This window comes from Chlamydotis macqueenii, chromosome 10, assembly GCF_036417535.1.
Source record: "Chlamydotis macqueenii isolate bChlMac1 chromosome 10, bChlMac1.mat, whole genome shotgun sequence".
Taxonomy (NCBI): Eukaryota; Metazoa; Chordata; class Aves; order Otidiformes; family Otididae; genus Chlamydotis; species Chlamydotis macqueenii.
In genome coordinates, this window is record NC_141565.1 from 20425786 (window position 1) to 20452153 (window position 26368).

At 39.5% G+C, this 26368-nt stretch overlaps 1 protein-coding gene across 1 annotated transcript in view; it reads left to right on the forward strand.

Moving 5' to 3' along the window:
* The window catches only part of LOC104487303 (contactin-6-like), a 99477-nt gene that overhangs the window by 8231 nt on the left and 64878 nt on the right, over positions 1-26368 (forward strand). The window contains 3 exon segments of the mRNA XM_086755442.1: positions 15019-15114; positions 24161-24364; positions 25901-26003. Of these exon segments, the coding sequence (XP_086611568.1) occupies positions 15019-15114; positions 24161-24364; positions 25901-26003 (403 nt within the window).

Here is a 26368-nt window from a genome sequence, read left to right on the forward strand (position 1 = left end):
TTCTTCACAACTTCACAATGTTTTTCACAACACTTGAATGTGGTGGCTGACTTCTGTCAATGCCCTGGGGGTGGGGAGTGAGGGGAATAGCAGTGACAACAAAAAAATCCAGATATTACCTCCACTGCTTTTTCTTCAGTAGAAAGGTTTGAGCTCTCTGTTGCTGGGAGAAAGAAATTGTTTTCAAACCTCATTAATAAAACATGTGTCCAAAGCCAACCTTGTGTCGCCATTTCAGACACCAGTAAACGTATTAATTATTAATCTTGTTCCATTTCTCATAGCAAATCTCACATCGCAGGGGTTATACAAAGGAGACATTAAAGGTCAGGATGGTTCACAGACTCTTTTAGTAGAGCTGATCAAATGGTATATCGCTAGTATCTCATTTAATAACGTTCTTCTCATTTAATAACGTTTTACCCTGAATTACTCAAAGAGCTTTTGATTCCCAATAGTCAAATAGAAGCAAATTTTGATTTATTATTTTCTCCCCTTTTTCTGAAACACCTTTGCAAGCCAGCCTTTCCTGAAATTATTTCAAGATGCGGAGATAAAAACTCTTTAGTGACAGAACAAATTCCATTTTAGAAGGAAGCAAGAATAGATGACCATCTCAGAAGGAAAAGAAAGCTTGTAGGGAAAGTCTCACTGGTAAGGCAGAGAGAAGTCCTTTCCCAGGACACTGGCCCATGTTTGTCCCCACATCCACAAAGGCATCCCTGATAGACCCTGGGGAATGGAAGATGCTGGATGGCACAGAAGTGTCTCATCTTCACGCTCTTGTTGGAAATGTGATCCTTGGGAAGTTTTCCCTAGTAGAAAAGAGAAACTGTACACCACACCACAGTTTTCTTTATAAGGCTGAGTTTAATAAAGGTTCCCACAGAGAGCAAGGTGGCTCTGCAGAGCCCTCCCTGCAACTCCCCTACTCCTGGCAGGGCTGTGGGCCAGGGGTCTGTGCTCACACATGCAGACCTGAAAGAAATCTGTGCGATTTCTGGCCTGAGGCAAAGCATATCCTTCTGTGATACAGCTGATGCCACGTAGGGGCTAGCAGATCTGCCTGCCAGAAAATGGGCTTTGTCAATGGCATTAAGTATTTTCAGCTATTAAACACCACTTCTTTAGTACTCTGTGCTGCTGAAGCATTTCCTCAAAGCACTTAACTCCCTCATAGCTCAGAGTCTCTTGCCAATCAAAATGGGCTAAATATCAAGCAGTTCCTTTCCTCTGGCTTCATACCCCCACCAGGGCACTTCCCAAAGTGCTGCAAGCAGGTCAAAACAAAGCCAGGTCTCATTTGTTCACAGCAGCAGACAAACCTTCAGCCACCATCCTGCTTTCATCCTCCAGTTCCTATCAGCAGCCATGCAACAGTAGATACATCCCATGTTCAACAGGCACACTGCTTTGTCATTAGCAGTGACGTTGGCATCCTTTCCCATATAAAAAGAGGACAGACAAATGAAAGGTTGCCATTTACATTAGCAAACAAATACACAGGAAAAAGCTTCAATTCAGCATCACTGTGGAATGATGAGTTTTAATTTTAACTTGTCTTACCAAAGGAAAAACCACAGTACATGGAAAATGTTAATGACCTAGTGAGAATTGGAACAAATTACCTTGAAACAGTTATTTCACAGTTAACATTTTCTTATTTCTTATTTTCATGTTGCCATCCAATTTACTTCTTTGTTTCAATCAAGACTTCAGGCTATATCTTAAAATCCAGGCAGGCAGGCATGTCGATATTACGACACTTTCATTCAATGCCTAACAAAATGGGACTCTTCCCTGAACTGGACTGCCTGGCATATTATTGCCATCACCATGATAAATAATTGAATCAAGCTTATTATCCAAGTAACAGGGTTTATGCGCATTTGTCTTTTTACTACAAGATAAAAAACTGAGTTTGAATTAATGACACCTCTGGAAACCTACTGTACATCTCAACTTCATATGTGAAAAGTACTTTTACCACTGTTCAAGACAGTGAGCTCCAAGTAGCAAAATAAATGTGGTATGAGGTTAGAAATAGGTCTTCAGATTCAGCTGGAGTTTCATGCTTATCCTCTATTAAAAACAGAGCTGTCAAATGAAAGCTGCAGGAGGAATATTGTACAGAAGGAAGTGGCACAGATTATTAAAGCTACAGGCTGAAAATGAGAGACAGCATCAGGGAGAGAGCAGAGCAGGAGAACATAAATGCATTAGCAGGATACATCAGATGGCAATCCTGCATTAGTCGTACTTCCCAGCAAAGGTTTGTTTTGTCATAAATAAAGTTGAAAGCTCCCTATAAATCCTGTGCAAGTGGTACATTTCAAAAAGCTATCGCATGTTTTCCAGGAGCTGGAGATCTGGATCTTCAGCCTCGTGAAGAGGCACTGGTATCTATCAGATCCAGCTTGCGTAGCCAGAGCCTGCCACAGACACAGGGGTCCTCACACGGATTTGAGTTCTGAGCTTTGCTCCTGAGTCAGAACCTGCCACCCACACAGTACTTTCCCCTCCCCCCCTCTAAATTCAGGGCTGACATCCAACACAAGGTCACCAGTAACACTTCAGCTCTGTATAACAGGAAGGTCAAAGACCTGGGGAGTTCATCCTTGTGAACTATGGAAGAGTCAGCCTGAAGAAAGAGAGGGGAACATGGAAGGTTTTCCTTCAGGTTTTACACAAATTAGCTCCCAAACTGAAACAAAGATGCTTGTGCACAAGCTTCCCAGATGTCACAGGTTTTGCTTCTCCTGCACGCACATCAGAGCGGACACCTCTGATGACACAGCTGTCCCAGCTCTGTCACCTCCCAAGGACACGCAGAGCCTGACCAGGCACAAACACTTCAACTGTGGCTGAGCCAGAGACAGTGGGATCACAGCCACATTCAAAACTCATAAGAGAAAAGCATCCAGGTTTTCTGTATTTTAATCAGTAAAACTGGAGTTTCTCCTATTCTGTGGTGCCAAGATGCATTCACATGCATATTAATAAAGTGTTCTGCAAAAATCTATTTTTATTAATGAAGAGCATCTAAATTGCATTTCATGCCTTAAAAAAGACAAATGAAAAACCTGTTACAGAAAACTGCTTAAATATGGCCTCAACCAGAACTCTATCCCAAGGCACACAGGGGATTTGTTTTAATTATTTCATCAGTTTTAAGTAAAAGTAACTGTGTGCAAACAACCAGTCCAGAGGGAAATCCCCATGTAACTAGCTCCAGTAACACAGTCTGTCCAGGGCTGCTACTCATACATGTCTATAACAGGGACATTAGCAGACGCAAGGGCAATTAAACAAACCAGAAAGAAGTACTCCACCGTGAAAAAGAATCATGTATGAACCTAATTCATAACTATTCAGGGCATAAACCCTAAAAATTCAGGATTAATTGAAAACATCTAGTTGCCTAGGGATTTAAATGGGATTCCCAAATTGTTCTACCATTGCTGATAGCTGCAATCATCATGACTGTCTTTCTCAGACCTCAGGCCCCTATTATTAATCATAAATTCTGAGAAACAATGACAACAATTTAAATTCATGAATGGGATTAGTCATTTTGTCCTGAACCACACAGGAGGGCACACAGCAGAGACATTAGACCACGTATTTACATTTCACCCAGTGCTACAGACCAAGGAAGGATTTTTCCTTCGCTTTTTTTGGGCTGCAATCATATTCTCATGTTTTTTCACAGAGGTTTTGCTTGGTGCATATTCTCAATAGCATTTTTCTAAATACGCCCATCCTCCCTCCTCTGGGCCAGTGACAAGGTGCTCACAGCAGTACAGAACAAAAGCTGGAGCTCCCAAGCACTCCCATTTGCGTTTTGTCAGAGAGATGACAACAGTTTTACTGAAATAAATTAAAGAGGCAATAACTCCTCCTGGATAGAGGTTTTTCTATTCTGAACACAAAACAATAGTCCATCACTAACATTTAACCATTTCGGGGAAATATCTTAAAAGCAACCAAGTCTGATTAGCCCTTGGTAGATCACAACAGCCCAAGCAGTAGCAAAGCCCTGTTAGAGTGACTGTGAGATGCTAAGCTAGCATGAAAGCCCACTTTTCATCTGATTACTTCATCATGTTATTTACCTTTGACTGCACAGAAATTACACAAACATCACAAAGCACTACAGCATGCCTCAAAATGTCATAACCCTTTTTACTTGTAGTATACGCTTTGAAACAGAAAATGGAAAAATCATTATGCTTAGATCAGTCTGAATTTGCAAAGCCTGGACACACATGAATTTTAGTGTAAGTGGCACAAACACTTCTGGATTGGTTGCACTGTGGTACTGTGTGTCCAGAAATCCCTCTGTAACAATTGTATTTGATTAAAAGGTGCACTAGATGTTGCAACTACCACCTTGAGTAAAGCTCTCCGAGTCTTTAAACTGATTGTTAATCCATCACCGCATGTGAGGGCTGGCATATCGATCAGGCTGTCTAGCAGCTTGTATTGAAAGAGTGAGCACTGCAACTTCTTTAAGAGGAGATATATGCTTCTCAGTTTAGCATTTGGTAGGCGCTCATGGATGGCCAAGTGCTAGCTGAAGAGCAAACAGTGGGAAGAGCTCAGCTTTCCAGTGCCAGAGCAAGTCAAAGACACATCCCAAAAGTTTTATTTCATTTACTTATCCTTGATAGACATACTTCAGGTGAAGTCAGACTTGCCTCTCTTCACATAATTTTATAACCTACAAATGGAAAATAACGCATTAAGCCTACCTTCCTGTTTTTTCAAAGAGTCCTTCCTTACATATGATGCAGAAACACATCTCAACTTGCAGATATGTGGAGAATCAGATAAAGAGCATCCTTTCTGAGTTCTGCACAGCCCTCCTGAGGAGCCTGGCAACACCTCACAATCTGCATCTTCTCATGAGCAGGAGGGAAAAAAAATTGCAACTTGCAGTAACAATGCTCCCTGCAGATCAATCCTGTCTGGAGGATGAAAATGCAACTGTCATCTCTCCTTATGTCACTAAATAGCTTTACAGCTCAAAATTGCCTTTTGGACTTTTAATCCCAGTTAAAGAATCCAATATAACTACAGCAGCAGTACCTACCTCTCCCTGTCTGTGGGCAGGTAGAGTGCAAGCTTCTGAATAGAACAGGTTACAGAAAATACACCAGGAATTCAGTTTATTACTTGGAAATAAAGCCCATATTTTGTCAAAACTCTGCCTGGAGTAAAAAAAGAAACTGAACTTTCATTTATCAGCTCTGATTGCTGTGGACACTCTGTGCCAATGCTCCACACTCTACAGCAGCTCCCCATGGTGGGAGTCTACATCAAGGTCTTTGCTTAATGGATGCTCTCCATGGACCAGACCCAGCATCCTTAGGCATATGTTCTCTTTCTCCATTTCTGCACAATGTCCTCCCACAAAATTAAGAAAAACATGGTGAGAACCTGATATGCATTGCTGTAAGGGGTCCATGTGCTGCTCTAGCCATTCTGAAGTGGGGCACTGTGTTTTCTTCAAGGTTATTTTGACAGAATAATTGCAGGGAACAGACTATAAGTGATACAGCTTATTCACTCAAAGACCAAAAATGCTGCAAGACCCCTCTACGTTCAGCTTGTCTTTCCATCTCTCTGTTGAGCTTTCCAGTATTTATTTCTTTGCAGAAGTCTATGCACACACAGGCTCCCACAGGCTTAAGGAAAAGCAGGAGCTATCAACCACCATTTAACAGCAATGAAGCAGGAAGCCTGGAAGGGTTTCACCTGCTTGCTGACAGGACAAGGCAGGCTGATAATAGCATTTCTATTTTAAAGCTCAGATGCTACAAGAATAGGATAATGCAAATATCAAGACATTCCTGAAGACAGAAAGAACAGCTTGAAATCTTAAAACCTGAAGATACGGGTACATCTACATAATAAAAAGATTTTACTTTCTCCATCATTCCCTGATGGTTTGAGCCCACTCTGTGTTCTCAGAGCCCATCTAACATCCATTGACACGAAATGCAGTCATGAGCTCCTCTTGTTAAACACAGGAACTGGAGCTGAAGGCAGCAACATTCCCCCTTTAATTAATGTCATAGCAGACCAAGCAGCATCAGGAACCCAGGCTGTATTTTTACCTCTCTCAGTTGTTTTAAACATCTCAGTATCTTGCCATGGTGTTCAAAGTATGCTGTATCAGGACACTTTGTTAAAGCTCTTGCTCCTATCATAGGGGAATTCTATATCTATGGAATGGAGACATGAATTACAGAGGTGTTGTAAGGAGCATTACTGGCAGGGAGCTAGTCAGATAAAGTAGTAATAGGAAGCGCATAAGTACTGAAGATTATCTTTAAGTTATAGATTACTTACTATGTTGCAGTTCCTTTAAAAGTGTATGTCCTAAATCAGCCCATTGCAAGTAGAATTGGAAAAAACAATATGTGACTAAAGTATGGCAGGTAACAAAGCATCCACAGGTCCCAGATCTGCTAGATTCTGATTGATAAATTTTAATATTTTTGAAGGATAAAGCCAGCCTATGTTTGTAGTCTAGGAGATTTTCATTTTATCTGCTCTACTTTCATTGCAGACAATATGACTTAGGTTCCAACAAACTATTGAATGAAATAGCCATAACATCCACAGGAGCATCTTCATTCTTTGGTGTGACAAAAGAAAAAAAAAAAAAGAAAAAAAAAAGAAGTTAGAGGTGGAGGCTTTCAAGGAAAAAATACACTGAATTAAATTCTTTGGAATAAGTTACTGACTTTTTGAATAAAAATAATGAAATTAATTGATTACTTATTTTTGCAGTGAAGGTTGATCCTGTTTAATACAAAGGGTATAAGGCAGAAGATAGTTAGATAAGCTCTCTAGTCTGGAGCTTATGTTCAAGAAGCAGGAACAGTGTGTCATTGGTACTTTACACGGTGCAAAGGAGTAAGGCCACAGACAGCTTTTCTCAACAGGCTAACTACATCTGCTACTGAGAGTACACCAAGCTGTAAATATTCATTTCTAAAAGCTACTGCAAGAACAACTAATAACTCCTACTACACCTGAAAATCCACTTAGAATATTCACATTGAAAAACCCTTTACATGAATCACTTAGGTAAATCTTTAAACTCCTCTTGGAAGGAGTCTGATGGCTTTGCAGCTGGAACGAGCGCGGTAAAGCAGCCGAGTCTGAGGATAACCCAAAGTAATTCTGCAAGAAGTAATTCTGTGCTGCACTGAGATCTCCAAAAGGCTGGGCAGAAATACACATGAACATGCCTGCTACACACTTTCAGCAGTGCATGAAAGTCCTCTCTCCCTTGCCTTTTTTTAATTGTATATATTATGAGCACAGATTATTCTTCTGTTGGTAGAAGCATTATAAAAAGAAATGCATAGCCTGAAGCGGGACCGTGGGGTGCTTAACAGGAGGTACCCAGCAGGACCATGGACATGGAGGCAAGTGGGGCTCTCTGCAGGACCTGGGGTACGGCTGCTCCATGTGAAAAACAAGGTCAAGGTCCAAGGGAACCATGAGTTCATGGACAATCACCATGCCCCCAGGAAACCAGGTCTCTGGAAGCACAGGCAAATACAAGTGAAGGAAGCCAATTTTGGATAAGAGTTAACACCTTTGCCAAGGGCTAGTTTGACACAGGGAACCAGGGCTGTCTCTGGTGTAAATCAGTCAAATCAGTGTAGTTCTGGCAGGGATAAATCCGGCCCGTGAGACTTAGACCGGGGAGAGAAATCTGTTTTTAAGAGCACTCCAATCTGGAGAAAACTCATGCAGACAGCAAAGTGACTCTGATGACAGGTGACAAACGAACATTGCCATGACAAGTGAGAAAACTGTTCAGGAATATGAAATATTAAAAATATATTTATGTCCCCCTCCCTCTGAGAGAGTCAGATCCTCAGATGTGCCTCTGGCCTGCAGATTGGGTTTAGAGTAAGAGCCCTAAGGCTGCATCAACACTTACTGCTCAGTGCAAGTCCCTTGTTCAGTTCAGAAGAGAGCTTTAATATTTTATGCTGCTAACTCTGTAAAAGGAGGAAAAAAAAAGAACAAAAAACAGATGTAGACCAGCACTACAGCTTCACAGCATATGTTTCTTGGCAGTGGGTTTCTTGGTGCATGAATAAGAATCAAGTCAGCTTAAGGATTTCTCCCCTCCCTCCACTGTCCTTGTTTAATTTAATTGTGACCTTCCATTTTTTTCCTCTAGAGAAGCTTGATATTACTTTGTAAAGGGCATTTTCACTCTTTAATTGAAAAAGACAATCAGGCTGTGGCAGAAATTATTGTTCCCCACCTTGAAAATTAGTGCCTGGATTGGCTATTCATACCATTTAAGCTGAATTGAAGACCTGGGGCCCGTGTGCATCCTAATGTGTAAATTACAAGTCCTCTCCCTTTAGAAGCTCCAAAGCAATTTAAATAAAGGAGCACTGATTAAGGTCCTTGGTTGCTTATACAGCTTGGAAGAAGGACAAGACTAAGCAACTGTTCTTTTCTCCTCCCGTGACAGGGAGGGGCAGGGCTTTGGGGCAAGAGCAGTGGTAGGGCTCTCCTGGGGACCTTCTTCGGGTGAGGAGAGGGCAACTTTCTTTTTACCAGAGTGGGATGCAGTGTTCACCTGAGGTGGAAAACTAGAACAAAAGTGGGAATTACAATTGATTTTTAACCTGTCCTGGTGAAAGGAGACACTCTTGTGTCACTCAGGCTTGTTCTGGCTGAAGCAGCTTTAAGACCTACAGACCCTGTGATGGTACAACACCAACAAGGCAAGGCTCACATTTACTTCAGGGAAGGAGCAGAAGAACTCAGCAGGTGTTTAGTGGAAAATGCAAGTATTTAAAGATCAGGAAATAGGAAGTGCTAAGCAGCTTTCAGACACCTTAGAGATAACACCACTCTTAATCTCAGAATTGAATTCATAGAAAATCAATTAGAACATTTTAAAAATTGAGATTAGATGGTCACAGGAAAGATTAATGTATTGACACTGCAATCAAGACAAAGGAACTGTCAGAGGGTTTGTTTAGCAAGTTCGCTACAGTTTTGAAAGCTAAAAAAGAGTTTACTTTCCAGGGAAAGTTGCAGGAAGTGAGATTAGCCATTCCTTTGGGAGACATTTGGAGAAAGAAACATGTCCATAATACATCCTCTTGGTAACCAAGCTGCAAGAGGTTGGTACAGTCTCCTACAAGGCAATTCAGTACAACTGTACTAACGAGAAGCAAGAGACATCACTGGATGTGCAGGAGGTCTTCTGGAGTGGTCTGAGAAATGACCACAACCTTCTGGCAACAGGCACAGTCTATATCTAAGTGTTTTAGCTCAATAAAAGTTTGGGACTTTATGTATGTGAAAGAAAAACAAACCCAAGATCTGGCCAAGTATGGGACCTCCCAGAATTTGAGATAAGTTAAAAAATCCAGTAGGATCCAGTTTTTCTGTTTGTGGCTTTAACAGACTTGATTCCTCTGCATCAGGCATTGAATTCAGACCCACACTTGCCAATGGGCCCCCTCACTCATTACAGTCACAGGCAAGTGAAGGTGACTCATTGTCAGCTCGTAACACAGGCATTAGAAATGCTTATAGCAAATCATAGCCATGAGCCTGTTTAAAAACTGCCGAGGTTGCCATTTTTATTCTATTTCCCCATGAAATAATTTCTATTGTGCTACATCACATCCAGTAACACAGACCACAGTGCAATATGTCATAGCCAATAAGAGAAACAGAAGAAACTGGAACAGATGTTATAGATCACAATTTGACATAGCCACATGGAAATGTAAAAAAAATTTATTGATTTGTCCTCAGGAGCACGGCTAATTTGTAGAGTGCTCTTATTCCTAATGCCTTCACATTCATTGCACATTTCAATCACAAGTAATTACAACTATAATATTTGGGATTATGTAATGACAGAACATTTATGAAAAAAATAAGTTCAAGAAAGCATGAAATTACATTAATTCAGATGAACTGTTAATAATTATGCAAAGTGATAAATTGGACTTTCTAATTGTCTGTTACAATTCCATATATTAAAACACCTCAGTTTCCTTGTTTGCTGCTTAGTAACAGAGTTGTTCTACGCTTTTTCTTAAATGGGCTTGTTTGGAAGTGCTACACCTATCCCTGCACAGTTTTAGGAATTTCAAACACATGATTGGGAGGTTGAAATGGATGAGTTGCTACTTGCAATTAGGTTTTTGTTCCTATTAAACATATTTAAGTAGTTCCCTAATGTCAGGAAAACTGACCACGTTTTCACACGTTCTGTTGTACAAGTTAAACCTTCCAGTTTAACACTTGCAAGGCGGTTTTCTACTAAAAAAAAAACCACAGATGTGTGGGTAATAGTGGTGGTGATGGGAAAATTAGGAGATACATATCCATGATACAACTGGCAATTACATCACTGCTGATCTTTAAAACACTGAAGAAAAAATACTGTGTGGCTGAACATATTAATTAGCCTATTAACTAACACAAGCACTTTAGCAGGAAATATTTGTGTACCTCAGTTACAATTCATTTCTATCTCCATAGATCATCACTTCAGGTAACACCTCACTCACTGTGGGTTGGCTTGCCCTTTCTCAATGGCAGCTCTGTACTCGGTAAAGCTATGCTGATGATCATCCTCATCCAAAAAATGCTATTCTTCCAACTTCTGTTTTTGTTGTAATTAATTATCTACAGTGAAGACTGGCACACAATATCCTTTGCTGTCATAAATCAGCATAACTTCCTTGACCTCAAGGGAGCACTATTCACTTACACCAGCCAAAAAAAGCTCTGGCCCATTCCTTCTCCTCATTACCCCCTCCATACCCAGTAAGGAGATGAAAGCCTCCTTCACCTCAAGTGTTCTTACTCACATCAGAGAAAGCCCTGCCATTCTCCAATTCAGTTTCCACAAAATACCATATGTTTTGCTTGTTTGAAGCACATACCTTCCTGCTTAGATCTGCAAACGTTCCACAGCTGAGTCTATATATTTCCACTCTTCACTGTGAAGAATCACTTGTTCATCTGAGCATTACGCTTAGCCTACACAACCTCATTATCACATCCAACTGATTAATTGTGCTACACCAATAGTCATCTGCCAACACACACAGTGCTGGAAAAAACTTGGTTTTTTTGTTAAAATTTGCAGCAGAGAGAGCAATACAGTGTGAGGGAACTTGTTGTTCGTAAAGCGAGATGAATACAAAGAATGGAAGGAATTACATAGGAACTAGGTGATAATTTATTTATAGGCCTCTGCAGAAACACTGAAGTTAACAAATATACCATCTGTTAAATAGTCATGCTATTCCTAAGAACATATTAGCAATCAAAATATGTGCCAAACACCTGATCTTAGCGATCTTATTTGATACTGTTTTTGACAAGCAACATTAAGCTTTATTAACTTATGTCATGTCATGTTACAAAGCTATGCTAGGTAACAGTAACTGGGAGAACAGAGTGGTTGTGCTCTGGTGGTGTAAATGCCCACTCAGGGCAAAGAAGCAGATCCGAGAAGCTGTTAGATTTTCAGCATAATAAAAGCAAAGTAGAACATCTATATTTATATTCACCTTTAGGTTACTTTTTAATGTATATTTAACACATTTTTAGATTACAGTTAATCATTGGAAATATACACAACCCCAGAGGGGGGAAAATAGATGCAAAACTTTTGGGCAAAGAGACTGCTTCCAGCAAAAAAAAAAAAACCCCACCAACATTATTTCTGATGGTCCACTCTTTCCTCTCTATCACCCTGGGCCACATCACATAGACAACTTTATAACTCATTATTGAATCCCATCTGAATGAGGTGTCATAACATTTCATAGGACATGCTGCCTGCCTGGACAATAGGTCCAATAATGATGACAACAGAAATAAGACTGACTCCCCTAATGAGTTATTTTTACTTATTTTGCTTTGTTGTGCTCTTTTAGAGATTTCTTTAAAATATGCAATAATTCTTTATTATGGAGAGCACTGAATGAATTTATTTTGTACAATTCTCTATCAACATCAAGTTCAGATAGAGGGGGGAAAAAAAAAAGATAATTCCTGTTCAGATCTACTAAATTTTGAGCAGCAGGGGTTTCTAAAAAAAAAATGCAGTGTCACAAAGACCTCAGAGTCACACACTGGAATGGACTGCCTAAAGAAAACATCTATCCCTAGAGGTATTTAAATATGGGTTAAATAAGTGTTGGGAAGGACATAGCATACTTGTACCTGTCATAGGCCAGGAGAATGGATTAAATGACCATGTATGTGCCTCCATATTTACTTTTGTTATACCTGTGATTCACTAGTAAGCATAAAGGGATGAAAATCTTTTCTCCAGCACTAAGAAAAGCTGAGCTGCTTTGTATAACTGAACTTTAATCAAGCTATGAAAGAGCCAGGGCTCCTGCATACAGATTTTGATACCCAATTTAAGGTTGAAAAGTGTAGATTAAAGAGGCACAGTCTGCTTTTCCCCCCCATATATAATCAAAAGTAGTCCTGCTGATCATAAAACAGTGGATCCCCTAAGAGATCTAGTGCTACTGCTTTTTTTGATATTTAAATCAGGGATGCTTGTCATGATTTTAATGGAGAAATACAGACAGGTGATACGGTTTCTAAAATTAGAGTAAAAACTATAACATGGTTTATTGTGTTGTTAAATTAAAAATTGCTACTAGCAACTTATTACTTCCCAAAATCTACTCCAATTTCAGAGTAAATATTACATAGTTTTGAATTGTCATGAAAACCTTTTTGCCACTGCTGCACTGCACTTCCTTTTTTCCTCCTTTCTCAGGTGTCTCATAACAAGTGAAACTCTGTTCTCAGCAAAAAAAAAGTAGACCTGATTTACAAAAGCAGAAAGCACTGGAAACCACTGGTTATACTACAAATACTTTCCATATAGCCCAAGAGTTTTGGCATGTTATTTTTATTAAAAAAAACTTCCATTTTTATGTAGAAACTCCACAGCCTGCATTGCATTAGCAACTCAAAGGAAGTGATAGGAATGGGAAATGTGACTATTTTTGTCGCCAGTGCCTGAGTTCCAAAAGACCCAAGTGTTTTGCACCTTTCCAATCTTTTTTTCCTAACACAATAAATAGGAATATTTAAGGGTCTTTTTCCATACAAAGCCTGCCCCTTCTTCCAGAGCACAAAGCCTCAGGGCAGCCAACCCAAGCAAGTGACCCCCCATGTGAGGTCTTGACATTTGTTCCAGGAGCCAGTTTTGTGCTGGCTTTTTCCTTCTCAGAAAACACTTAATCCACAGGAAAGAAAAGAAAAAGGAGAAAGCCCCTTAAGTTCTCAGACCGAGTTTTCAGAACTAGTAAATAAATCCACTTATTCAGAGAGTCAACCCCTAAGTACCTTCTTAGTATGAACCCGAACTCCAGTTGGTCATGTTCTATTCATCCACTGTTTTCTTTTCCAATTAGTATTACAGGATGGAATAAAAACTAAGTAAATAAATGTTGAGAGTTTTTTTTTTTTGTCCCTCTGCACTACCCAGACTGCAAGGCAAAGATCCAGCCAGCAGGCAATTAAAAGAACAGAGTTTAGAACACTTTCCAGTCTATTGACAGGTACTATCCATTGTGGCTATGACAGCGCAAGGAGGTCCTACAGCTGCCCAATTCAGTCACCTCTGAGCAGACAATGTCTTCATAGGAGACCAAAACACAGGAGATAAAGAGGAGGTGGAAAAAAAAAAACCCAAAAAATAGCTGTGTAAAGTTCAACTAAGGGGGAGAAAATTGATATATTGACATAAATAGCTGAGCCTGTACAGGTAGTAATCATTATTGCTTTGACCAACAAGAACTGTTTTTCTCTATTGAGCTCTGGATCAGGCAATTGTTCAGCTGTTGAAAAATGGAACAATTATTTGAAACAAGAGTCTGCAGCAAGGTAAATAAAATAAGCTTAAGGCAAGCAGTATATGACACTATGGTATAAAGAATTTTAAGGGGAAGTTACATTTATTATATTAAAAAATATTTCTAATGTATTTCAAGCAATCATTTCCTAAAGTACTCTGACAAAAGTAGTAAGTCTTCTCATTAGGATGAGAACAGGTTCAAAAAGTAAATAATCATTTTTAAAGTACATCTACTGTGTCAGGTTGTGCAAATTTATTTATTTAAAGGGAATGAGACTGATAATACTTCCACATCGCAGTGAAATGCAAGAAAGCAGAGGACAGACTACGGTGTTAGATTCAGTAAAAAAAATTAACAGCCATAACAAATCACCTATGGGATACAGGCAGGGACGTGTTTATACAGGAGATTTCCCTAAACCATTGCATGATTTCCTACTGAAAACATCCTCTCTCTCCTCTTTAAAAGCAGTGCTAGAGTTTGTTCGAGTCAACTAAAACATATCCATTTGCTGCAGTCAGCTTTAGGAGAGAATAGACTCATGAAGAATACAATATACTTTTATAATTTAAACACACTCTGTGAGAGTCCTGATGATGTTTAATTATCATCTGTATATATAGAAAAGCATGACTTATTATTTCTATAGAAAAGAAAACAATATTTTTCCCTACTCATGTAGATTAGAAGTCTAATAAGTTCCAAAAAGTGATGCTAGAAAATGTCATGGGATAATACTCTAACTTTGCAATTAGGAATTGCAAATACAAAGTCACAGGATTAGAGTATAATCGCTTTATACATATATATTTCATGACTGCCAGAGGACTAGATAGTAGATTGAATGAGCTGGTTTTCCATACAGTGTGGCAATTCATATACAAGATTATATTATGCTATTGAATATGTGAACATGTTCTTGAGTTAGGCAAAATCATTTCAGTATTATTTTAGATGAGATTTGTGATAGTTTTCCCCAAACTCAGCTCAACAAACTGCAGATTTGATATCCAGACAGTTACATAAGCATTGCATAGCTTGAGGTACAGTTAGGAATGAATCTGACAGATAACAGCACCTTGTTTTCTCCTTCTCTCTCAAGATCTTGAAAACTTTGAAACGAAAACAAGAAGCACAGTGTCAGTCAGAGAAGGACAAGGAGTGGTTCTGCTCTGTGGTCCTCCACCGCATTATGGAGGTATGATGAGTAGCTCTATGTTGTGTGCAGCCTGAACATCAGCTGCTATAGCTCAGTCCATGCAGCTCCCTGCCTGATTAGCACTGGAATTTATTTGTGCATGAAGTGTATGGTTTACAATAAATTTGTATTTCATTTATTTAAAGCCTGTGCATTTTAAGGGGCTCTTTATTATTCTGTGGTTACTTGAGTGACTAGGACATGTCATCACTTATTGGGTGCAACACAAGCTTGAAGGTCTAAAAGATTATCTCCTGACTTGACTGGTTATCTCAGCTCCTTCACCTATATGGAATGGCAGAAGAGCAACCACAGTAATGCTTTCTACATTAAAACCACTTCAGGTCTTAGTGGAATGATTATCTTTCATTTTAGTGCTTGCTACTTCAATGTTAGCATTTGAATCCTGCTTTTTACATGTCAGATTTGCCATGAAAAATTGTCTTCTGTTCTTGAATATCTGATTCTCTCCCTCCTGATAATCAAAAATAATAGAAAAATTTAGACTAAAAGGGACTTCTGGAGAGGTAAACTCCTCAATCAAAGCGGGTCTGATTAAGTCAGATTGTTTGATCATTTTCAGTGCTTTAGGTAAAGAACAAAAAGGATTTTTCTGGGGAACTGATTTGGGGATGTCTTGTGTCTGTTGCCATTGGCTACTGCTGCTGCTTCTTAACCATAAGGCTGGGTTTGAGGCCTTTCTTTCTGAAAGTCCAGGTGACAAGCAGTGAATCAGTAATGCATTTAGCATTATACTTCAGACTTTTAATCAAAGAAAACTCTAAGCATGGGGCACAATTTTCCTTTCCCCCTTTTTAACAGATGTATTACCACCCCCAACATCAGCATTTACAGAGCTTTCTTGATATTTTTTGTACCTACTGGAAGCAAGAAGCTCTCAAGTGGTCTTTTAAGATTTATTTTTTCTGCCATCAACATTGGCTTTTACAAGTTTTGAGCCAAATACATTTACAGATCTCCTCCAGGGGTGTTAGAACCCAGATCAAAACTGCTTCGGATCTTTTGAAGTCTGGAGTAAGAACTAAGGTTTCTTATTTTAACTAGCTGAAGATAACTGGAAGTTTTACCCTGGAAAAGGAAGTGTATATTAAAAGGGGAAGTATCAGTAGCATAGTTACCAAATGGTACTGTTCTCAACCCGAAGAATCAGTAGTTTTTAGATTACTCATGTCCTCCTTTCAGCAGGAGTGACCACACATCCACAGGAACAGCAGTTACCCTTGCGCTAGTGTCAGGGTCCTGCTCTCAGCAATGTTTCCTCAATTCTTCTTAAAGAAAGAGTGAGAAGACAAATTCCCATGAGAAGGTGAATAGTGATCTATAAAGAGGATGCCGTATATCAGAAATTTAGAGAAACCCATCAATCATTTTAAAGTCCGCAAGTCTTGAACAGCAAGGAAATGTCAGTTCACCTAGTGTTTACAGCCATATGAAAGCAGTATGTAATCAAGGAGATGAAGTGAAACCTGGTCCTAAGGGCAGAAAAGGCTTGAAAGAGCTCCTGAAATGTATCAATGGGACAAACAGAAAGACAACATATCCATCCTTGAGTCAGTAAGCTATATATTTTCCTTTTGCTGTAGGGTAAAGTTATGATTTGACAAATAGGAATGAGTAGAAAAAAAAAACATTCAGAGCAAATAAATAGTTAACAAGTGAATTCACCCCAGATTAATTGAACTGACAAAATTGTATCAATGAATAAGGCATTTGTTAGTGTTTCTTAAGCTGGAGATGTGAGCTGTTGACCAATAGGTCTGAAAAGCACATTATCTGAAATAACAAGTCTCTAGAGAAACACTGTATTTGTGATCCAAAACTATATGCCATGGGGATGAACTACATGGTAGTAACTATGATAAGTTGTATACAACCTCAGGATGCTTAGGAAAATTGTTTTCTTTGAAAAGAATTGTATATTAGTTCTTTTTTTTTTTTAACTGAAACCCTTGCCTCTGACCCTCAGTACCTACAGGAGAAAGGCTTACTGGCCTTGAACACAGCTTCCATTACAAGTGTTCTGCACAGTATTTTAAATGAGAACAGGAATTAGTTAGATAACAAGGGAATTGGAAGATATATCATACCAGCTGGAAAAGAGTTGTCTTTCCTATGTAAGACTACATAAGCTGTATAAGGTGTCCTATACACTAGGAAACCAAATTACTCTTAGAATTTCCTACCCAACTTAGGAGATACAGCCTATAACCAATGCAGACCTTTTATGAGCAGTTACAGGGAAACTGAGGTTAACTGTTTGGGTAGAAAACACTGACTATGCTCTTGGGAAGACATTATGCATGTCATTGAATCAACGCCCAGGAAGCCAAAGCAGAGGGATACAGCCCTTCAGGCACTCCTTCCTACAGATCAGCTGCTTCTTTCCCCTGGTTGAGTCCAGGCCCAGCCCTGCCCATACGCTACATTGAGGGAAGAGGAACATGGTCCTGATGGTTACCAGCTTTGTTTTCCTATGACTTGAAGGAAGACTGAAAACCTCTGTAGAGCAGTTATTTAAAGCAGCTATCATTAGTATAGTTATTGTTTTATAGGAGGGACGAGCTAAAGCTTCCTGCTAACCTAGGAAGTCTGTGTTTGCCTCTTCTAGCAAGAGGACAAAGCAAGGAAGTTTTTATTAAAGTTTCTTCTCATATAACATCAACAGCTAGGAATAGGCAGATAGAATAAGAATTCAAGAAATACTTCTACATCTATGGTATCCAGAAAAGTGTTTTATTTCTCTCTCTGCTTCTCACTACAAAAATTAACATCTTACCAAGCTTATCTAGCCACACACAGTCTGAAGTTAAACTTTCTGCTAGGTTCACAGGAAATCAAGCTCTGCAGACATGGCTAGGCAACTCAGCTGTTTGTCATAAGCTGTAAATATATTTCCCAATTCAAAATAATTACAACATTTAAAGTTTAACCAAGCCTAGTTAGCAAAGACACCTGCACTGCTACTTTTTGTATATACACTTCTTAACCAAGACTGCACTGATAACTTTCTTCTTTTTACAACAGAAATAAGAGATCTCAGTAACAGTAGAGAAAGAATATATTAAGCAGCTAAGTCACAAGAAACAAGAAGTAAGTTCAGAAGGGCAGCTCCAACAACTTCCACATCAGCTTTAGACCTTAAAGTAACTCCCAGAAAAAAAAAAAAAAAACAACCTTACATAGTTGCTGTTAAATCTATACCAAAACCTTTAACACCAGGAAAGAACTCACTCTATGCTACTATGGATAAACATCAACACTTGTCACCAAAAGTAAATATAAAAAGAGAAAGAAAAAAAAACACTCACCTTTTAAAAGTACAGGTTCCACCTTAGGGAAAGTAAAACATAAAAAATTTGCAACAATTGACTAAAATCCCTACAGTCTATAACTACCTCACTAAAACAAAGAGCAAAACCAACCCATGTTACCTCACCCAGCCCCTCTTTTCCTATTTATGCACCAGCTGCTCTCCAGCCCCAGCTGTGGTTATTGATGAGGCTCATTAACACACCTTATAAAGTTCAGCAGGTGACTTTCATCTGCTTGTTAGTAAGGCTCTGGAGTGTAGGGGTGAAGGTAAGTTGTATTTCTTTCTCTGGGAAATGCCTCTTCTGTAGCTTAAGTTCTTTTGGTCAGCTGTTTTTTCCCTAAGTCATCAATACAGAGTGTTTATTTTATTATTTAAAAATAATGCTTTATATAGAGCTAGGAAACAGGGAAAAGCACGTAGAGAGAAGGATGGAAGCTTGAAAAAGCTTTCCTTTCTGTAGCTTTATACAAGCTTGACCTGACTGTGATTAAGAAGCTGTTGCCTGAATAGTGATACTTGACACAAGACTGGGGAGTGGACTGTTGTAGATTTATTTTCTTAGAAGTGAAGTCTGATACAAGGCCTGTTTCCTTCACGCTGCCTCCCTGCAGGGCTTTAAGGAAGCTGCTAATCTTGTTAAGAGCAGCAGGGTGGCTCTTGCATTTGCATTTAGTTGTGCACAAGAACTGCCAGTGTTTGAAGTTGAGATGCTGAGTCTGTAGGCTTTTCTCTATGCTGACATTACTATACTAAGGCTAGACTTAAAAAAAACAAGCAAACAACAAAAAAAATCAAACAACTCTTAAGGAAGTAGGAGCCCTGTGGACCTGCTCAATGGTGGAAAGGTGGGGAAGGAGGTGCACATAAAAGCAGGAGACAAGGTGTGTGGAGAGGATGAGGTAAGATAACCAGTGCTGCTTTTTGTAAAAGGGTCTTTGACTTCTGCCTCACTTTGTTTCTATGCCTTTATATCAAACAGTCACTTGATAAAATGCATAACCTTAAAGAGAAGGTTTGAAGTGTGGCTCCATTACAAAGTGGTGTGCCTTAGTCATGGGTTTAGAGTCCCTTTCTCTCTGCTCCTACTCCTTAATGCTCCTATGAATCTTTAATCCTTTCCTGCCAGCTCTGGCAGGCAGAGGAGCGTCTCCTTCCTGAGACCAGCCTGTAGCTGCTCTCTTGCAGAACGAGCAATATTGATTTGAATTTGCTCAGGCTGAGGAAAACACTGAAATGTTATATTCCCTAGACTAGTACCTCAGGAGTTATTATCAGCTGCTCTTCGTTCCCAGCCGTGCTCTGAAAGAAAGTGCTCACAGCTGACAGGAGTAGGTGATGCTCTCCTGCCTGGTCAAGCTCAGGAGCTGCCCACCAGGCACTGCTTGGCTGGAGGCTGAGGTGGAGTTAATTAACTTCTGGGGTCTCTGGGATGAGAAGGGAGACTGGCACCACACAGTCACCTGCCTCGGATTAAGAAAAACCAAAAAACATGTTAGGATTGCAGTGCTAATAAAATAGCTTATTCTCTGGAATATGCATAATGAAGTCTACATTGCTGTAATAGTCCCTCCACTGATGTGTAAAGGCAGTTTGATGCTCTCCAAGATGTCTTCTCACAGAGTCAATAACAGCATTGGGATCATTGTCTTTTGAGAGTAAATATAATTTTCCAGTGTTCAGTGCTCAAATTTGTTAATTTGGGCTGAGGCCAATCAGCTGTACATGTAGCTGTACTGTGATATTTATTATGCCATAGATAAACAGAATTTTAAAATTACCTGAATGTGATTAATGTTTTTGAAGCTTGCCTTAGAGAACACTTTGGCACATGGGTGTTAAATGAAAAAAAAAGAGTGGAAATTATATTAATAATATTTTATTATTAGTTTTTGTGAGCTAAATCTTAAAACTTTCATAATGCTCTGAATTTTATAGTGTCATTATTTGTATGTCCAGATATCAGAGGGATTCTGTCTGGGTATAAAGTTCCATAAGGACAGCAGAATTTTTTTGTAACCTGGGGGAACATCATAGGTTTTCTGTCTTCAGAACAACCTCAAATTTTACAGTAAGCAATTTTCTTCAAAAGTTTATGGGAAAAAAAAATCACCAACAGTCTGGTACTAAAGTTTGGTTCATATCTAAAGTCCTACTGAGCAGGAACTCACCTGAAGCTGTTCTTGCTTACCTCTTGCCACACACAGTAGCACCCTGTGATCACTGAACATCTCTGGAAGGGCTCTCTTCCCCAGTCTCTTCTCTCCCTTATGCCCTGCTATGTGGTTTCACCTCACGTGTTTATTTTTCTAAAACATCATGTTAACTATTGTGAAAAGAGCAATGTGCTTCAGGCACATTGATTCATCCTCAACATCATAGGAAAAGGGGCTGCACCAGAAGGAAAGTTGCAGGCAAGTAGGCCTATGCATAAAGGAAAAAATGAAATACAGAAAAAAAGACACAAATCTTTGTTGCTGGTAATAGCTAAGACTTGTGTAAGACCCCATTTCATGGCAGTCTCTGAAATCCAACAGTTCTGAGACTCAGAGGTGTGTTGAAGTGTGATCCCAAGCACTATTTCAGAAATCCTGTGGCTAAATGGAAACAAAAAAAAAAGGTAAACAATTGTAACTTTATTTGTCCTTCCATAAAACAGCTGGCAGCAGTAATTTTCAAGTTCATTTTAGCTAGATTTTGTTAGGAGGCTGCTATGTCTTGGTAAGTTCCCTTCTGTATCTGTACCTCTACTACCTTCTGTTTGGCATTACCTTCACCAGACTCTTCCCAGCTACTGATTTACTCCTGCAAATGAATGTAACCCTAAAAGTGATGCCATGGGTCTCTTACTACTTCCTTTTGCCCATTTAATGGGGCTGCTACACATCTGATTTATTCAGTGACCCAAAATGGAAATGTTTAAGCAATAGTAGCTTCTTTCATAAAGCAACACTGGATTTTCTAGCCTATTACCTCTGTTGGTACTGTCTCTTAACTTTCTTGGAACAGGTACTGTGTAAGGGAGTGGGCTACTGGTATTATGCCTTAGAAGAGAAAAAAGTTTGATCTCCGAAGTTCAGCTCCATCCTCTTGAGATTTGACCCAACTCCCATTTGAAGCCAATTAAAATTGGGGTTTCTACAGAATTAAGCGGAGCTGAACTAGGCTCTAGGCAAGTATGGCCTGCAGATTGGTGATGATGAACCTGCAGTTAGAAGAGTGGTAGTGTTTATATCCCTCATACTGGGGGGGGGAAGGGGATTTAAATATGAAAATGAGGCCTGCACTTGTTCCCAGTTAACGGGAAAAATTCATCAATAGGCCCTAAGGCAATGGTGCAGTACAGACAGGGAGAGAGTAGCAGAAACTTTGGAAGATAAAGTCAGCTGAAAACCCCTGAGAACAGAAATTGGGACAGGCAAGGACTGGCTCTCTTTTACTGATAAAGTCACAAACTGATCTCATGAAAAATGTCTGTGCAGCACGAAGTCTGTTGTAATAGTTTTATTAGGATGCATATACTCTGTCCTGCACAGAATTTGTCTGCATCACCAGGTCCTGCAGCAGGAATCTGCTTCTTGATTGCATGCCATAAGATGGTTTAAAGGTCCTTTGTGAGCACCCATTTGGTGTCTTACCAGGAACAGTGGTGCCCTGTTAGGGTGCATTGGTGCTTTCTTCAACTTTGTACTTGCCAGCACCGGAACTGGACTTTGGGAAGGGAATCTCCAAATTATTTTTTTCCTATTTATCTTGCTTTTTTAGCTACCTCTGATTTATAATTAGATATACTAACTTTTTTGAAAAGCATTTATCTCAGTGGTTCAGCCTCTTGGAGCAGTTTTGTTGCACATCAGCCTGTGTGTGCCTCCGTGCAGGTCTGTGTGAGGAGGAAGGCAAGGGCTCAAGCTCTTCTGAAAGAAACATTAGGGTACAAACCCTCAGGTGTTCTTGTAAAATCTGAGATTGCAGATCCGGGGTACTTTTTCCACAAAAATCCAAAGTTTACAGTACACTGTTTAATTGAATATAGATCATTAATTCTGCAAATCTTCCACATTTTTTCTCCAGTTCCTAACTTGCAGATTAAAGACCTTCCAAAAAATTAGTTGAAGTCACTTTTGTCTGCATCAGTTGCTTTGATCTGTTTGTCCTGTCAGACTGTAAGTATCAAACTTCGTGCCTGAGACAGGAACATAGACTGTATATAATAAATGTCTGGAAGACATACCAGATCATGGCTACATCACTTATATGTAGCCATAGGCTGAACTCTTCCTGTGGAAAAGTCCACCTACTTCCAGATTTTGTTTTGCAAAATAGATGCTTTAACCATGTCCCTGAAAGTACATGGGCATATGAATTTGAAAACATGGTGCTTTTTATCGTGTATGCATCTTGCAAATGCACACACATGCTATATTACATGATTTTAGGAATTGTTGCGTCTTCTGCATTTACTGTACTTAAGAAAAAAGTTTAGGATTAAACAGTAGTATAACAGAGCTTACTGCAAGATTCAGCCAACTATAGAAAGTGTCATTGATTGTTCCCTAGAGAAGCATCACTTCTAATGAGAGTCCTAAAATTTTAGAAGATAATAACATAAAACTCCACAGAACTACTAGAGTTTGCAGACTTATTACCATACTGTACCAATGTTGTAACTGAGGGGGGGGAAGAAACGTAAATAATCCTTTTCAAATGAGATTGTTGATGGGGGAAATGTGTGAAAATGAAGCTGTTGGCAGAACACTGTTAGCGTATGAATTATACATTTAATTAAGGAAAGCTAAACTGGTAGAGTTTGAAACTTTGGATTTACTCTGCCTTATTAAAGACAGAATTTCAGTCCTGCCCCTACTATTGGGTGCCAGCAGTGATGCGGAGCAGCCGCAGGGCTGGCAGGACACCTTGGGTGTATCCATGCTGCAGCACATGATGTTAGAAACACTAAACCTCCTCACTGTGGTGCTGATGGCAGAGCAACAAGGCTTGGCTGAAAAGCCCTTCCAAAAAGCAGGGTCCTTGGATGGTAAGCTTACATGGAGAGCTGCCCTACCAGGTTGGACTAGACAAAAAAATTAATTTTAGGTTACTTGCACTATAAACATATGGTATAGGGTATGCATTATGAAATACCATATGGAAAAAGGTGCCAGAAAAGGTTTAGGAAGCCAGAATAGGAAAAGAAGCATGGAGCAGATAAAAACATGGAAGATAGGAGGAGGGTCAAATATGCAATAGGATCAAATATTAAATAATCCCCAAAATATTTGTGTGCAGTTGAGCTCCCCCCTTCATGAGAATCTCATGATAAAACTCCGTGTTATCAGGTTTTTTTTTATATTTAGAGTGAAGAAAGGAGCTGTAACACTGGCCAGCGATTTCCTCTCTGAATGTTAAGAGGGAAAGCGCTAGAAATTTACTAAAACAGCTTTCTCATGGCATTGCAGCACTGCCATTCCCACTTAAAAATAGGCTAAGCAGGAAAATGAAAAGTAGCAGGGGACAAAAACTTCTGTGACCTTTTGAAGTGGCTTGAAATGAGTTTAAAACTAAAGCAATGCTTACCTTGCCTTTGCTAATTTGTGCGTCCCCAGTGGTCTGCCCTATAACTGACTCGTTCTTTTGACTGGCAATATTGCACTTCAGCACTAACCAGGAGCAGATGATACTGAAAAGGATGCATGATACGTATCTGGTGTTTTCTAGGCTTGTCCTATACGTGGATCTTCAACAATAATACCTTATATGTTCAGGAAGACAGTCGCCGCTTTGTTTCGCAGGAAACGGGAAACCTGTACATTGCCAAAGTAGAACCCTCAGACGTGGGCAACTACACCTGCGTTGTAACGAACTCCAAAGCACAGCAAAGCGTGCGGGGGCCACCCACTCCTCTCACTCTCCGCAGCGATGGTAAGTTATCTGGGCACGCTTGGCTGCAAGCATGCAGCACAATGGGAACAGGTCAATCTCCAGTTATTGGGAATTGATACCACTGTACATCCTCATGGAGGTAAAAGGCTCCCAGTAAAAAGTTGTGCGGTGGGACAGGATTCCACAGTTTCTGCTGGATTGAAATGAGATTTGAACTGCCAGGACAGGGATAATGAGATAAATATATGCAAAGAAAGCAGTGATCAATATCACTGAAAAATAGCCAGAGAATGTCAGATATTACATTAACGTCTTTCATCTCAGAGGTGCCTGTGTTGAGGTTTAAATCTGGCAAAGCTTTCTAATTTTATAATCTAGGTATAGCTCAAATATAAAATCTAGAAAGCTGTTTCAAAGTGAGTCATTGAGGTGAGAAACTCACTCGCACATATACAAATACCTTTCTGGCAACGCTTGTAATTAAATGTTCACAGTGAGAAATATATACTATACCTGGGAAATCTTTACACAAAGTTTGTTTTGTAAGTTTGCTCACCTAAATTTCAATATACTTGCACTGTTTGCTAAGCAGCAGTGGCAATCAGTAACAAAAGTCTGTGTAGAGTTAGGTTTCTAGAACAAATAAAACTCAACTGGGCATTACAGAATAATACTTCCAGTATGAGACTGTGGTGTGTTAGAACATATTCAATCAGATCACCCAAACCAAAGCTTAGTTCCACAGCTCAAAAGTTATGCTAATATACCAATTTATTAAATGTTTAAGAGTTTTTATGACTATTTTCTTCCTTTTCATCACCCTACTTTATTTTTTTTCTCAGACTTGTTCCATCAGTCTCTTAATCTTCTCCCATTCACTTTGGCCTCTGCATTGGGTCCTAAGCAAGCAGCTTCTAAGGCAATGGTGCAAATTGTATGGGTAATAGTAGTCAGATACTTGCTAAATATAAAATAAGAACCAGTTCATTGTCAGTGGGGCGTCTGCCCTGAGCTGGTAATAGATTATCTGTGGTTTATCAGATGTCCAGCTGGATTTTCAAATGTGATCACTACATCTAATTGCATCGGCCTTTCCCAGGTTTGGAGCTTGTGTTTGGATGTTTTAAAGAAGTTTTAAGTGTTTTACAAGTATTTTGGACATGGAATTCTCTAATTCTCTTGCATCTGGAATCTATCAGTGTCCTGAGAAGTGGGGACTTGGTGAAGAAACTGATGTTAAAGGCACTACTTGCTAACAGTTCTTAAGGAGAGGGTGTGAACCCTAAATTATCTTTAAAACGTAGTGCACAAGTGTAACATTCTTGTACACATAGAATGCCATGCTCTTCAGCTCTCAAATGCATAGAACTTACAGATTTCACATAAGCTTTCAGCATAGGGTTGAATTTCACCCAGCAGGCCAAGCCTGCTCCACAGACACCACGTGTTGGTTGCCATGGGTGGAAGGTAAGGCTCTAACACTCTTAATGCCATCCTTTCTTTTACACTGAAATTCTGTTGTGCTAGACAGGTCTGAGGCTCAACGGGAGTGCTAGCTGTTTTGATGTTCAACAGGTGTGATGGGGGAGTATGAACCAAAGATTGAAGTACGCTTTCCAGAAACAACATATGCAGCGAAGGGCTCATCGGTTAAACTGGAATGCTTTGCTCTTGGAAAGTAAGATTTTTCTCTCTTATTAAAACATGGGTTCTAACACTTCTACAGTGAGAAACAATGGTTCTTTCTAATTTGCATAGTAGAATTTTTTTGGTCAGAAAGTGAGTTTATAGAACTTACCTTGTTTAACTTGATCTTTATTATTTTTTTTCTGAGCAATGTGTTCCCAAGGAAATAAGAAAGAAAACTATACTGAGCTCACTTGGTTGTAGCTTGAAGGGTGGTGAGGGAAAACCGGAATAAAGATGGTGTCTTGAGAGGAGCTTTAAGTCTGGGATGAGACCTGACTTCATGTTACAGCATTCAGTGTAACGGCATGTTCCCATCCCATCTGCACCCAACCAGGAATATTTTTTTTTTCTCTG